This window comes from Amblyraja radiata, chromosome 9 (assembly GCF_010909765.2).
Source record: "Amblyraja radiata isolate CabotCenter1 chromosome 9, sAmbRad1.1.pri, whole genome shotgun sequence".
Classification (NCBI taxonomy): domain Eukaryota; kingdom Metazoa; phylum Chordata; class Chondrichthyes; order Rajiformes; family Rajidae; genus Amblyraja; species Amblyraja radiata.
The window spans coordinates 11,532,473-11,548,295 of record NC_045964.1 but is presented as its reverse complement, the minus strand read 5'-3'; the positions used below and the strand labels follow the sequence as shown (position 1 = coordinate 11,548,295).

The 15,823-nt window shown below is 43.9% G+C and overlaps 1 protein-coding gene across 4 annotated transcripts in view; it reads right to left on the bottom strand.

Annotated features, from left to right (window-relative positions):
- Positions 1 to 775: 775 nt before the first annotated feature.
- Positions 776 to 15,823, bottom strand: part of drc7 (dynein regulatory complex subunit 7) — a 66,510-nt gene continuing 51,462 nt past the window's right edge. For all 4 annotated transcript variants that reach the window (XM_033026668.1, XM_033026669.1, XM_033026667.1 and 1 more), the window contains 4 exons: positions 13,839 to 13,949; positions 7,250 to 7,444; positions 6,554 to 6,693; positions 776 to 1,795 (listed from right to left, as the gene is read on the bottom strand). In XM_033026668.1, the coding sequence (XP_032882559.1) occupies positions 1,705 to 1,795; positions 6,554 to 6,693; positions 7,250 to 7,444; positions 13,839 to 13,949 (537 nt within the window). In that variant the 3' untranslated portion in view covers positions 776 to 1,704. The remainder of the gene's footprint in view (positions 1,796 to 6,553; positions 6,694 to 7,249; positions 7,445 to 13,838; positions 13,950 to 15,823) is intronic.

Below are 15,823 nucleotides of genomic sequence, written 5' to 3'. Positions count from 1 at the left end.
CGTGCATTTTCAATAATAGGGCATTACGGTGGCGCAGCGGTAGAGTTGCTGCCTTACAGTGCCAGGAACCCAGGTTCAATCCTGACTACGGGTGCTGGCTGTACAGTTTGTACGCTCTCTCTGTGACCGCATGGGTTTTCTCCGGGTGCTCCGGTTTCCTCAAATACCAAAGATGTTCAGGATTGTAGGTCAATTAGCTTTTGCGAATTACCCCTACAATATAGGATGCAAAATTTGGATAACATGGAACTAGTGTATGGGTAATCGTTGGTCGGCGTAGACTTGGTGGGTCAAAGAGCCTTTTTCCACGCTGTGTCTCTAAACTATACTAAAACAAAAAATAGAGTGTGCAGGTGATCTGTCTTGTTCAATGGGAAATCTCAGTTTCAGCTTCTCAGACCAGAAGATGATTAATGGTTGGAGTGAAAGGTGGCTCAACAAGACCAAGTACTGTATGGGTAACTGTTTGGAAGGGGTGGGTAAGAAGAGTCCACATTTAAAGTGACTACAGGGAACTGTAGATGAGTCTGAATAAAAAACCTTCAAGAATGAGCAAACGTAAGACTAAGGTAAATCGATAGTGCCAAATGCAAATGATGAAGAATGACAATTTCCAGATAATTAGACAACAAACAGCAATATGGTTGGACTGTCTCTCAAGAACATGTACTGAGGATATGGTGAATGGAGGAAGCCCCAAGGAGATTTCCTCCTGTCTGTACATTTTAACATCTATTGAATGGGAAATGTAAAGTTTCATCACCTGGAATCCTTCACTGATCACATTCAGAACTTTATTACATAAAATATGTTGATGTATACAATCAAATCTTCAAACAAAAATCAAAACAACTGCAGATGCTGGGAATCTGAGATAAAAACAGAAGATGCTGGGAACACTCAACAGGCCAGGCAGCAGTTGTGAATGCATATTGGGTGACTGCTTTGTAGAATACTGGCGTCTGTCCACAGGGATGACAGCTTCCTGCTGCCTGCCCTTTTAATTCTCCATTACACTGCTAACCTGACCTATTTATGGCCTGCACTGTTCAAGGCTCAAGAAAAGGTTTATGAAAAGCAATTAATCTTTCATCTGCTCACAATGCAACCTTTGGGAGCCACCACTTCAGATAACTTGCTTTTGTGTCTGTATAGGAACTGGCTGTTTCTGCTGCAAGTCATCAATCTGGAATATTTTCTCTTCATTAACACAGCCTAATCTTCTGAACAAATGTTATAGCCCTGTATTTTGTGACTTCTTCCTTTGCTTATATTCTCACACTCTAATACCCCTTATTTTATGACTTTTGTCCATTCCCTTTCTCTCTCACTGCATTAATTAATTGGCTAGATAACCTCAACAACCTCTACAATTTATCCCTTTGCAATAACTTCCCCCATTGTTAATTCCGTCTCCTTCCCTGCAAATTAAAACTAAATTATTTTCCCATTTTCCCATTTCCAGTAAAGAATTTTAGACCTGAAATGTACCTCTATATCCAGATCCTGTCTGACCTGTTCTGCGTTTCCAGTATTTTCTGTTAAATCATTAATTCTTATTAATCAAAACTATTCATATGAACCCGCTCAGACCATGTTTTTATTTTTATTTTGAAATGGTGTTTCTGGGATTGCACAAAGTCTCCTGCACATCAATCATTTTCCCCAGATCATGGTTTGCACTGCAGTGGGCAATGAACACATTCAGCAGTCCTTTAATTTCTTGGCCAACCGTGAGTCTTTGCGAATCTTGTCCTCCAGAGCCAGGTACCTGGTTGGCGCTCTCTCTTTGTGCCTGCAAACACACAGCATTAACCTCAGTACTTGAAGGTGAAGGAAACAAATTAACATATTGTGTGGGCATAAGGAACTGCAGATGCTGCTTTACAAGAAATGACAAAGTGCTGAAGTAACTTGATGGGTCAGGCAGCATCTCAGGAAAACATGGATAGATGAGGTTTTGGGTAGGGACCCTTCCTCAGGTTGATTATAGTGGGGGCGGGACTCTGGCAAGGTGGATAAATTAGAGGGGGCTTTCGATCGACAGATAGTTGGGCAAAGGCCAGAAATGAAAAAGATACGAGCTAAGACGATAAGGATAGAGGAGCGTGAGATGTGAAGCCAGAGGAAAGAATATAGGTGGAAACGGATGGGGGAAGGGAGAAATGGATGTGCATCCAGGAGGGGCACAGGGAAGAGTGGAAGGGGGAGAGGGGGAGAGGGGTTATTTTCCTAAAATTGGAGAACTCAATGTTCATTCCTTAGGCTGTAAACTAACAAGCGGAATAGGAGGTGCTGTTCCTCCAGTTTGCAAGTGGAGCAATGGAGGAGGCCCAGGACTGAACGTTTAGTATGGGGCTGGGATGGGAAGGGGTTAAATGGTTAGCAAGCCTTGGCAGACCAAACACAAGTGTTCGGCGATACGGTCACCTAGCATACTAAATGTAAAGGAAGGAACTGCAGATGCTGCTTTACACCGAAGACAGACACAAAATGCTGGAGTAACTGCGGGACAGGCAGCATCCCTGGAGAGAAGAAATCGATGACGTTCTGGGTCGAGACATTTCAGATTGAGAGTCAGGGGAGAAGGAGTCTAAAGATATGGAAGGGTAAGGTGTGAAAACAACAGATCAAACCAGGCGATGATAAGGAAATGTACAATGGATCGTTAGTTGAGGGAAGGTGATAAAGACGCATACAATCAGTAAAATTAACCGGGACAGTGAAATTGGATGGAGAACTATGGAGGGGGAGGGACGGAGAGAGAGAGAAAGCAAGAGTTACTTGAAGTTAGAGAAATCACTATTCATACCACTGGGTTGTAAGCTGTCCAAGTGAAATATGAGGTGCTGTTCCTCCAATTTGATTTGGGCCTCTCTCTGACAGTGGAGGAGGCCCAGGACAGAAAGGTCAGTATGGGAATGGGAGGGGGAGTTAAAGTGTTGAGCAACCAGGAGATCGCGTAGGCCTAGGCGGACAGAGCGGAGGTGTCCAGGGAAACAATCGCCAAGCCTGCGCTTGGTCTCGCCCATATATAGGAGTCTATACCTGGAAAAGCGGATACAGTAGATGAAGTTAGAGGAGGTGCAAGTGAACCTTTGCCTCATCTGAAAGGACTGTCTGAATCCTTGGACGTTCAGGGGGGAGGTATAGGGACAGGTGTTGCATCTCCTGCAGTTGCAGGGGAAAGTACCTGGGGAGGGGGTGGTTTGGGTGGGGAGTTGCGGAGGGGACGGTCTCTGTAGAAAGCGGAAAGGGGCGGAAATGGGATGATGTGGCTAGTGGTGGGATTGCATTTGAGGAGAAAATGTTGGAGGATTATGTGTTGTATGCGATTGCTCAGGTAGAACTTTGGAACAGTGCCTCAAGGGTTATGGGCTTGGACAGGCAAATGGAGGTGACACAGCACACAGATCAGCTGTAATTCTGTTGTTTGCCTCCAAAGCTGAAGAGAACTCTATAAACCTTGCTAGACCATATGGACAACTGTTCACAAATCCTGTCCCCATATATATGTCGGTTAAACCAACAGTTGGGTGCATGCACAGCACAAATCTCAAGAATCTTTCAAATACATTTAGAGTATGGTGCTCAGTACAAGTCATTGTACAACTTGGTTAGGTCACACTTGACTGTGTTTGATGCTCAATTAATAACATTTCCACTCTTTCAATATATTTAAAACCATGAAACATAGCATTACAATGACTCATGTAAAATTGAATCACCTCCTATTTAAAGTATTAAAGCATCATTAGACATAGGTGTATTTATTAGAGCAGCCTAGAACCTTAGTTAGGCTCTTCCACATAAATCAAGCAATATAATTAAAAATATGTATATTGAAGGGCGGAACGGTGGCGCAGCGTTAGAGTTTCTGCCTTACAGCGCCAGAGACCTGGGTTCGATCCCGACTACAGGTCCTATCTGTATGGAGTTTGTACGCTCTTTCTGTGATGTGCGTGGGTTTTCTCCGAGATCTTTGGTTTCCTCCCACACTCCAAAGACATACAGGTATGTAGTTAAATTGGCTTGGAAAATGTAAAATTGTCCCTAGTGTGTGTAAGGTAGTGTTAATATGCGGGGATCGCTGGTTGGCGCGGACCCGGTGAGCCGAAGGGCCTATTTCCGTGCTGTATCTCTAAATTAAACTAAATAGGATTTAAACTAAACAGGGGCTCACTGTACTAAGTAGGTGGGAAGGTTAGGCTCTGGGATACTAGAGAGAAATGGAATAACAAACATCTCCGAATATACGTAGTTGGAAAACATAGATGAGGCCAAGTCTGTTCTTTTTTTTAAATTTTATTTTCCAATAATATTAATGCATCTACTGGTTGGCTAAATTATCATAATTAAATCGGCAAAAATAATTTTCTTCTCTGTTTGCAGGACACCTGAACAATGACAATTTCATGTTGAGTTTATCTTAGTTTAGTTTACGTTTGAAAGCATACCCTTCAGCCCACCAAATCCATCGATCATTGTGGATGATCAGCCATTATCATATTGACAATAGACAATAGGTGCAGGAGTAGGCCATTCGGCCCTTTGAGCCAGCACCGCCATTCAATGTGATCATGGCTGATCATCCCCAATCAGTACCCCGTTCCTGCCTTCTCCCCATATCCCTCGACTCCGCTATCTTTAAGAGCCCTATCTAGCTCTCTCTTGAAAGTATCCAGAGAGCCGGCCTTCGCTGCCCTCTGAGGCAAATAATTCCACAGACTCACAACTCTCTGTGAGAAAAAGTGTTTCCTTGTCTCCGTTCTAAATGGCTTTCCCCTTATTCTTAAACTATGGCCCCCGGTTCTGGACTTCCCCCAACATCAGGAACATGTTTCCTGCCTCTAGCGTGTCCAAACCCTTAACAATCTTATATGTTTCAATAAGATTCACTCTCATCCTTCTAAACTCCAGAGTGTACAAGCCCAGCCGCTCCATTCTCTCAGCATATGACAGTCCCGCCATCCTGGGAATTAACCTTGTAAACCTACGCTGCACTCCCTCAATAGCAAGAATGTCCTTCCTCAAATTAGGGAACCAAAACTGCACACAATACTCCAGGTGTGGTCTCACTAAGGCTCTGTACAACTGCAGAAGGACCTCTTTACTCCTATACTCTTGTTATAAAGACCAACATTCCATTCGCTTTCTTCACTGCCTGCTGTACCTCCATGCTTACTTTCCTAGACTGATGAACAAGGACCCCCAGATCCCGTTGTACTTCCTCCTTTCCCAACTTGACGCCATTTAGATAGTAATCTGCCTTCCTGTTTTTTAAACCAAAGTGGATAACCTCACATTTATCCACATTAAACTTCATCTGCCCACTCCCCCAACCTGTCCAAGTCACCCTGCATTCTCATAGCATATTGAATGGCGGTGCTGGCTTGAAGAGCCGAATGGCCTACTCCTGCACCTATAGTCTATGTCTATCAATCACCCGTTCACACTAGTTCTATGGGGCCAAGGAAAGAGCGTTCACGTCGCGGCCCTGTTTCAACCAATCTTTCCACCACCACGCGCAAGAAGCACAAGAAGCGCAAGACAGACACCATTGTGCAGATGCCGAGAAATGTGTTCAGCTCTGGCTGAACAACTTCTAATCTTGTGTGTGGACTCGATAAGAAGAAGAAGAAGAAGACTAGTTCTATGTTCTCCCACTTTCTCATCCATTCCTTACACACTAGGGGCAATTTTACAGGTTTGTACAGGTTTGTAGTTGAATAACCTACAAACCTGTACATCTTAGGGATGTGGTAGGAAACTGGAGCACCTCGAGGAAACTCATATGGTCACAGGAAGACTGTGCAAACTGCACACATACTGGTCACGCCTGAGGTCAGGGTCGAATACGGTTCACTGCTGCTGTGGTGTGGTGAGACTGATGATCACTGGCTGTTAATTAAGATGTAAAGCAGTTTAACCTGCCTGCAGAAAGGGGTGATAACCAATTTATCAAAGGTTCCCAGAGTCGATGTGAGTCACAGGCTCATTCTGCACTGTGAAATTTGCTGATCAGAGCAGGTTCAATGCAGAAGCTTCAGACAAACTGTAGCAGTTCAGACAGAGCTGCAGCATTTCAATCATCCCAATTCCCAGCTAGAAAGAGCACAGGATGATCTGAAAGGCAGGGAACAGGTTTAGCTGATGTGCCTGGGGGCTGCTCCAAATCAATAGTGGGGATTCTTACAGCACAGGTCAGCATTGTCATGAGGGGAGGGTGGGATAAGGCACAAAAGATGATATTATAATTGAGTACGGTGATCAGGCACCAAACACGATCAGTAACACTGAATATTTTGTTTCTATAATAAAAGCAGACAACGCTGGTGGCAACTGTCTTTGTCAGAATGACTCTTTGTCAGAATGAGGTTTCAAGTTGTTCTCCTGAAACAACATCAACCTGAAATGTTTGTTTCTACCTGACCAGATATCTCTCGCATTTCCTGTTTTATTTGAGATTTCCAATATCTGTGGCTTAATTTCTCTTTTTTCAATGTTAGCCTAATTAATTACTGTGCAGTAAAAGTGAAACAAGAATTCTTACTTGTTGAGGCGCAATTCAAGGATGTGAATTCGGAACATGGCCTCAGAGCAGTAGGACAAGTAGGCCTGTTCATCTTCCTTGGTCATGGATATCTGGTTCTGCTGGTACCATTGCTGTTTATTCTGGAGCTCCAAAGCCTCCTGAAAAGAAAGAGCATCAAACAGTGAGTAAGCATATACCTTTACTGAGGAATTAAATGCCATTTGGGCTGTTCTATTACTTGTTTGATGAAAATGTAAATTGGACAGAAAAATATTAATTGAACTTTTAAAGAAAATCCAAATTGATACAATAGTGTACTGACTCGCAGTCAAAGTCCTGAAATATTGATCTTGGGGCATGGGCTTCAATTACACCAAGGTAGCTGGAGAATATAAGTAATAAATAAATATTAAATCTGGATTTAAAAAAAGATAGCTGATCGTGATAACGGATGACTAATGCCCCTGTCCCACTTAGGAAACCTGAACGGAAACCTCTGGAGACTTTGCGCCCCACCCAAGGTTTCCCTGCAGTTCCCGGAGGTTTTTGTCAGTCTCCCTACCTGCTTCCACTACCTGCAACCTCCGGCAACCACCTGCAACCTCTGGGAACCGCACGGAAACCTTGGGTGGGGCGTAAAGTCTCCAGAGGTTTCCGTTCAGGTTTCCTAAGTGGGACAGGCATAAGGAACAAAGAGTTGGGGAAGTTTAGTACCTTCTCAAAGCGACTTTGAATAAGATTGGCTTTGTCGATCAGCCTCTGCTTCATGTCTGCCAGGCAGTCACTGCGAAGCGTCATGGCTACCTTCTTGGTGATCTTCTTGGGTTGACCAAGCCGAGCAAGGAAAGGTGCGAGATAATCCACCTCCTCCTCGGCACGCCGCAACCGCTGCTCCTCCTCTATACGCATCTGAGAAACAAAGTTGGCATGGTAATAAATGGCTGGGTTCATTAGTAAACTACAGGGGATCATAAGGTGATAAATGATAGGAGTAGAATTAGGCCATTCGGCGCATCGTCTACTCCGCCATTCAATCATGGCTGATCTATCTCTCCCTCCTAACCTCATTCTCCTGCTTTCTCCCCACAACCTTGGACACCTGTACTAATCAAGTCTATCTATCTCTGCCTTAAAAATATCCACTGACTTGGCCTCCACAGCCTTCTGTGGCAAAGATCATATTTAACTAGGCAGATCATGTAGGAAGCCAATCTTTCTTTCAAACGAACACATTTTTAATGCCGTTAAATTTAATGAAATAAAGATTGGATAAAAATCCACTCCAGCAGGTTACCCACTAACATGACAATGTTTGCAATTACCCCATAGTCAACATCAATCCGAGTCGTATTTATGCTATCAACTTTATTTATCCTGAAACTAAGAGGAGGTAAAGAAAATACCAATAAGGGACAAATACCGTGAATGAAGGACAGGGTGAATCAGAAAATGAGTGATGAATAGGTGTGGATTTTAATGGAAAGACAAACGGAAGCAAGGAAGTTCCAGTAAGGATATCACACGATTAGCCATGACATAAATGCATGACACATTAGACACGGTAGGAAGATTATGCAAGGAGAGTGCATCTTCATTGCCTGAAGGAGGAGCAAATAAATGGAGAGAATGGTTGGGAGCTCTAGTTCATCTTTTCCTGATCTGTAGTTGGAAAAATAACATTCAGCAGATATTCTATCATTTTTTTCACAGGCTGGATCAGCCAATTGGCAGATTTTATTCTCATCCATCCAGAATAGCTGAAGTTTCCAGGAATTCTGAAGTGTTCCAGCTGATCACATGCTCACAGGTAAGATGACCATCAGTGAATGGACAGGTATTCAGTTGCCAATCTGCTTGATACACACGAGATTAGACGATCAAAGCCCACTGAAGAGCTTCGAGCATTGCATTGTTACAATCTTCCCCAAAAGCAAGGATGTACAGGGAAAGCATCCATCAGCAAAAAACTAAACTACTAAACAAACTAAAGATTTGGAGAGTGCTAGCTACAGCTCCACCACCAGCGTTAGCTGGACTCAGCCAGAACTATTGTAGGAGTGGAACAACTGATTTTCACGCCTTGGAAAATGTAACACATCATGACTCAATGACTCCTTCTGTAAAATGGAGAAATGAACACTGGATAAGGATGAGGTCAGGCCTGATTGTAAAACATGTTCTAACACTGAATTGTTGGATAACATCTAGAATGTTGTCTGTGCCGAATCAAGAAAATCAATGTCCCACAGACAACAATCGCACCAACAACGAATTAGTGAAAATTTATTAACATAAGCACATAGGATAGAAGAACAGAAGTTGGCCATCCTGCCCTTTGTGCTTGCTTCACCATTCATCAAGAAAATGATTTTCAGCTACTACATCAGCATCATTTTCCAGTATATCTATATCCACAGATTAACTCAATGTCCAGAAATCTAATGAAATGTGTTTAGAATGCTCAAAACTGATCCCCCATTGACCTTCCAGGTAGAGAATTCCAAAGACTCGTCACCCTTTGTGTAAAAAAACAAATTTTAATCTCAGTCATAAAAATATCTTCCTGCTTACTCTAGACTATAATATTTGGTTCTGGATTCCTAAGCCAGGAGAAATATCATCTCTGCATCTAGCATGTTAAGCCTGTGAGTTTCACTGGGAATTTCACTCATTTATGTTTGCTCTAATGAACACAGTCCCCATCAATTTAACCCTCCATCTGTGAAATCAGTCTCAGAAACCTTCACTAACTAACTGACACTCCAAAGCTCTTCCACCATCTTCAAGGCTCAAATCGGGAATGTGATAAAATACTAATCGACATCGGGTGGCGCCATGCACGGCAGCCTCGCCAGCAGTTTGTCCGTCCTTTCACCCTTTTTGTTATTTTTAGTCTGTCTTAAAGTATGTTTTTGTAGGTTTAAGATCTTTTTATGTGGGGGAGGTGGGGGGGAGGGGAAAGGGGGAAACCATTTCCCAGTCACTTCCTGGTCGAGGATGCGTCTTTTCTCCGAGTCGCATCTTCGCCCCCCCACCCCCCCCCTCGCGGCCTACCATCTGGATTGGCGCAGCCTTTCCTGCCGGAGACCGGCCAGAGCTTCAACAGCGACACAGCACTGAATTCCATCGCGGAGCTGGACGATGCCTTGCCGGGGATCGCCTGTTGATTGTTGGGCCTGCTGACTTTAACACCGTGGAGCTGTGTTTGCGGAGCTTCCAGCCACGGGCGGCGCTGACTTTAACATCGCGGAGCCCTGGGATCTTTTGCCGAGGATCGCCAGCATTGAATCTCCACCCAGCTCGGCCTGTGGACTTCGGGAGCCGCGGGCTCCGGTAGGAAGTGGCCAATTCGGAAACTCCAAGCTGATGAGAATGTTCTTCCGTTCCGACGTCGGAGCTCCGATCATCCCGGCGAGAGGGCCTGAACATCGGGCCGCCGTAACGGCGACTGCGGAGGGCTCAAAGGCCCCGACCACGGGTGAACAAAGAGGAAGATGACTGAACTTTGTTGCCTTCCCTCACAGTGGGAAAAGGTGATTCCACTGTGTGGGGGATGCTTATGTTAAACTCTATCGTGTATTATGTTTTTTTTATTCATATGGCTGTATGGTAACTCAAATCTCACTATACCAATTGGTGCATGTGACAATAAATGTGAACTTGAACTTGAACTTGAACTTGCTCTTACTCTCCACTGGCCTGTATGTGCAGTGCAAACAACAAGTTCAATACAACGTGACTTCAACAGATGCAGCGTAGAAAACACCTTTCGGGGTACATCAAGTTGGTTGCTCTGCCCAAGACCACGAGAAATTACAAAGAGCTGTGGATGTGTCCATCACACAAACTAGCTTCTACACTTCATATTGCCTTGGGAAAGCAGCCAACAAAAATCAAGGACCATTTACACCTTGATCATCCCCTCTTCTCCCCTCTCCCATCAGGCAGAAGACACAAAAACTTGAAATAATGTACCACCAGATTCAGGAACAACTTCTTTCTGCTCTTTTCAGACTACTGAACAGTCTTCTCATAAGCTAAGGATGCAGACCTGATCTCCCAACTTGCCCCGCTGAAGCCCTTGCACTTATTAATCTGCACTTTCTCTGTAACTGTAATGCTGTAATGCTTTAATACTGTATTATAGACTCTGGTATCTTTGCACTACCTATTTTTGTGTACGGACGTGGCGTCGAAGGACGAGAAGCCGAAGCGAAGAAGTGGAAGCCAAATAACCAAACAGAAACAAAGCTGAAAATCCAAATAAAGAAAGGGCGGGACACCTAAAAGCCAACTTACCGAAAGGCCGCAACGTCGAGCAACCAACTCACCGAACGGACACAATGCTGAAAAGCCAAATAACGGACATGATGTCGCTGGGGGGCAGGACTTGCCAGCGATTGGTCCAGACCCCCGCGTCCATCACATCACTGGCTGGGGAGACGGGAGGGTGGGGGTCATTTTCCCACACAAGACCGCTGGGGCTGGAGGGTGACTGGGCACTCTGAACCCGAGTACCAAGGTGTAAGCGGCCGAAGGAGAACATCCCTCGGGTCAGCCCCCACACTCCCTCCCAGGGTCAGCGCAGTCCGGCCACGGCCGCCCTCCGCCTTGTCTCCCCCGTGCGGCTGTGGGTCAGCAGCGCACACGCACACGGGGCTGGGTGGAGCAGAGTTGGGGACAGTCTGGTCCCTCCGCCCACCCAGAGTCATTGACCGCGATGCACCGCCACCAGACTCCAACACCCACACCGGGTGATTCACTCCTCCCCCCCCCCGGCCGCGGGGACAGACAGCCAGGGCGCATTAGAAGATCATCTGAGCATCTTGAAATCAATCTCATGAGCATGAGTGAAAGATAGTCGAGTGACGCGGTATCGATCAGCCCACATCACACAGAGTGGAAAATAATGAAATGGAAATTACAAATTATTCAACTGCAACTTTCCCCTGGTGCAGGTGTCGGGTTGTTGGCTTTTAGGCGTCCCGCCCTTTCGGTTATTTGGCTTTTCGGCTTTGTTTCTGTTCAGTTATTTGGCTTCCACTTCTTCGCTTCGGCTTCTCGTCCTTCGGCGCCATGTCCGGGTACCCCTATTTTATTTTTATGTATGGCTTGGTGGTTCAATTATCCTTTTATTGTCACGTGTACGAAGTGTTAACACAGTAAATTTTATTTCCTTACAAACAGTCCAGTAGAGTATTTACATACCCCAAATCCCCGATTGACAAGTGTACAGAAACAGTCTACTGATCCCGCTTGCAAGAGGCGCCAATTTCCAAAGCTCCACTCTAGGACTTTTGAGGGGTGCCTGTCCAGTCAAGTCCCAGGCTGTTGCGGGCCTCCAGCCAACTCCTTCCTTGGGCACCACGTCCATTTCCTCGCCCATCCACCTTTGTGCCCCGCAACCGGCCTCGAGAGTGCAGAAGGCCCTTTACCTGTTCCCTTCCCTCTCCAATGGGCATTGCTCTTCACCCTTGATGTTGGCTCCATCTTCCCAGTCTCTGAGCTTTGGGGGACAAGCTAGGGCCGACAAGGTGGCCTCCCCCTTCCAGGCTGGCAGTTCACTGAGGAGCAGGAGACCAGCTCAGCAAATTCCTCCTACAGGTCATGATATGCCGAGTCTTCCATTTGGCCCAGGGGGACTGGCTTGGAGGGGCTCCCTTGAAGCCGCGATCCGCTGGGTCTTCTGTTCCTTCCATTCCATTTAGCCAAGCCAGGGCCATGGTCTCCTGGGAGCGTCCCAGATTGTACTCATGTATAGTATGATTTGATTTAAAAGCACGCAAACAGTTTTTCACTGAATCTCAGGACACGTAACAATAATAACCAATATCAATCCAGGGCAAAGCAGCCTGCTTACCTAACCTTTCAACAATTATCCTTGACATTTATTCTCTCTACCACAGCCAAAATGCGGCAGCAGTTTTTCACCCTGGCTCCTCTTGAGTAGGGGTCGCAGGTTTGTGGGATGCCCCACCACCAGCGTAGAGGCACCTCCACCTGAAGGTTCCAATCCAATCTCATACAATCTTGATTTGGAAATATATCGTCATCATTGGAACCACATGACGGAACTGCTTACCGAACATCACTGTGGGAATAACTTCACCGGAAGGACTGCAGTTGTGTAAGAGACTGGCTTGTCTGTAGTTACCACATGGACTGCAGTCAGCCACTTTGACCACAAGGGACTGCCTCAGAAGAAGCATAGGTCTCTTCACAATGGTTGTGTAGAACCAGTGTTTTAACACCATGTTATAGATAGAACAAATACATCATACGATGGAATGTACAATCGATTCACAAGGATGACAAATGTTTTTAATTACAATTTTATTAGTCTGATAACGCACATGATTTATGGATATTATCATTTTCTTTCAGGTTCCTGAAATGAGGATGTAAATCTCATGCTTCCTATTTTTCAAATTTCCCTATGGCAAAGGAGGTCATTCAGTCCATTGAATCTATACCAGGTCTCAGAGCAATCCCATTTTCCCCCACTTATTTCGCTGTAACCTTCTTTCACACACATGCCCATTAACTCCACCAGATTCTAACCACCCAGTCAAATCAGGTACAATTTACAAAAGCCAATTAACCAACCAGCCAGTATGTCTATGCTATATGCTAGGAAGCAAGAGGACCCAAGGGAAACTCATGCAGGCATGAGAAGAATATGCAAACTCCACATAGACAGGCCAATCTCACAGTCTTCAACTTCCTCATATCAGTTAGCGGCTAGAATATATATTTATGTGCTTGAAGGTGACTTGCACATCACTGTGGTTAAAGCAATCCTCCAAAAGTATTTCTATTTTTTCATGCACTTTTTTCAGCTGCTCAGTGGAGACCAAGGAATGAAATTGCTTTCTTACATGTTAATAGCCTTAAAACAGCATGAATCATGAGAAAATGGCCGCACAAGTGGATAGGGCGGTAAGGAAGACATATAACATGATTGCCATCAATGGCCGACACAAAGAACACAAAAGTTAGGAAGTCATGTTGCAGCTGTATAAAAACTGACCAAGGCCACTTTTGGAGTATTGAGTGCAGTTCAGGTTGCCACACTGTAGGAAGGATGTGAAGGCTTTGGAGAGGTGCAGAAGAGGTTTCCAAGATGTTGGCTGGAAATAGCGTTATAAGCTATTAAGCGAGATTGCCGACCTGAAATATTGACTCTGTGGCTCTTCCCACAGAAAAACATCTGACATGTAAACTCCAGAATATTGGGAGATGCATGGATTTCCTGAGCGGCCGGCAGCTGCTTTGAGAGTCTTTGAGACTCCGCCACACTCACCTGAGTTCTTCTGTGTTCTTTAGCTTTCTCATTTCTTTCTGTGTCATACACTGAGATGGTCAGTTCATTCGCCCTACGTTCTGCAGCCCTGTCCTTGAGAATTTCACGTACCTGAAATAAAGTATGTTATGTGTCAACTGATGTATTTTTTAATTTAATAAATATTTCAGGGCAGAACTTCACAGTTGGTCGTTAGGTTGATCCTATTCTATGTGAATGGTTTTACTAAGTTAATTTATTATAAATTGGTTATTGGTTAGCTTAAAAATTGAAACACATATATTGTTTTATGTGAAACATGTGATTTAAGTGACAGAGCTTGCAGGCAGAATTTTCCCCAATGTGTGCCTGAAGTGCCGGCATCACTCTCACAGTCAATAAGCTGTGGCTTTAAATCTTACTCCAGAAAAGGGCAGAGTAGCACATGCCAATTTTTGGACAGTAAGTTAAACTTAGGCGTTGACTGCCTTCTCTGCTATGTTCTCAACCTAGGTGTCTCAGGATTTGGTTGCGTCTAATATGAATGTCGCTTGGCAGCCGAGATATCCTTCCCAATATCCAGGATAATTTTCTTTAGACACATTGTGCCCTTTAAAATAACAGGAAGTAAATTTAACATGCACAAGAAAGGAAGATGGCATTCAGTGTTGTGTGGAAGGGTTGTCTGTCTGATTAGCATCATATCTTACAACCAAGCACAGATCAGTGGTTTGTGGAGTCCATCAGGTCTTGAACACTGCACAGCATTAACAACAACCCAACCTCAGCAACTATGATCTCTACCATGCACTTTGTTTTGGTTGCATTACATACTTAAGATTTGCACTATTATGGCCATGGTACCTAGTATTACTGATTATTAATGTGTTGTATTATTGTTTATTGTATATTTATTTATGTGTCATTGCATGAAAGTAGCTTTAAAACTGCAGCAAGAAAGAATTTAATTGTTCTGTTGCCAGTGTAATAATAATAATAATAATAATAATAATAATATATTTTATTATCATTGCACATAAGCGCAACAAGATTTGGTATGCAGCTTCCAACCGATGTCATAACATAAATAACTAATAAAATTTGGATTTAGATATCCCGAGAACATGAATTGTAAAAAGAACAGTAAAACAGTCAAAACAGTTCAACAGACTAAAGTGCAAATGTGTATATATATAAAAGACTTGAGGCTTCACCAACCAACCCAAATGTTCATGCTCAACAACCAACAGATAAAGAATCTCCGAGGTGAGGAAAGAAAAATAAATACATTCTTTGTCAATTTATTTTAAAATAATGTTTGTATCCCATTCCTATTGTATACAGCTGAACAAGATCTAGGAAATTGTGGTAATAATTCTACCACTCCAACTAATGGGTTTTGCAGTAGCACTGGAATGCTGTCAGTCTGTTATTTATAATATGGACAAAAAGTCAGAATGATAACTGTTATGCACTTTATTCTGCATGTTTTTTGGGAATATAAATAACAAATCAACTTGTGTTTGTATGGCACCTTTATCTTGGTAAAATACTCCAAGACATTTCAGAAGACCATTACAAAACAAATTTTGACAAGGATCATAATGGTGGAGCAATAGAGAGTAGAAATGAAGAGAAAGCCAGACTTGGAGGTGCACTGAGATCTTGGACTGTTACAAAGGACTGGAAGAGGCTACAAAGGGAAGGGTAGGCCACAGAGTGATATGAGCACAAATAAAGGAATTTTAGATTTGAGGCAGTTGGAATAACGAAAGATGTGAGTTAACAAGTGCAGAAAGTGATAGACATTCAGTAAGAGCTAGTGTGAATTTGTACACTGGCACCAGAATTTTGAACTAGCTAACGTTTTACAGGGAGTGAAAGTCCAGCTGCAGAAGCAACGGAACAGTTAAGGCCAAAGGAAACACACCATTTTCCAAATAATATTTTTGCAGTTGCTTGACAAGACAGAAGTAGAATGATAAACCATATAAAGGTAAAAGTGA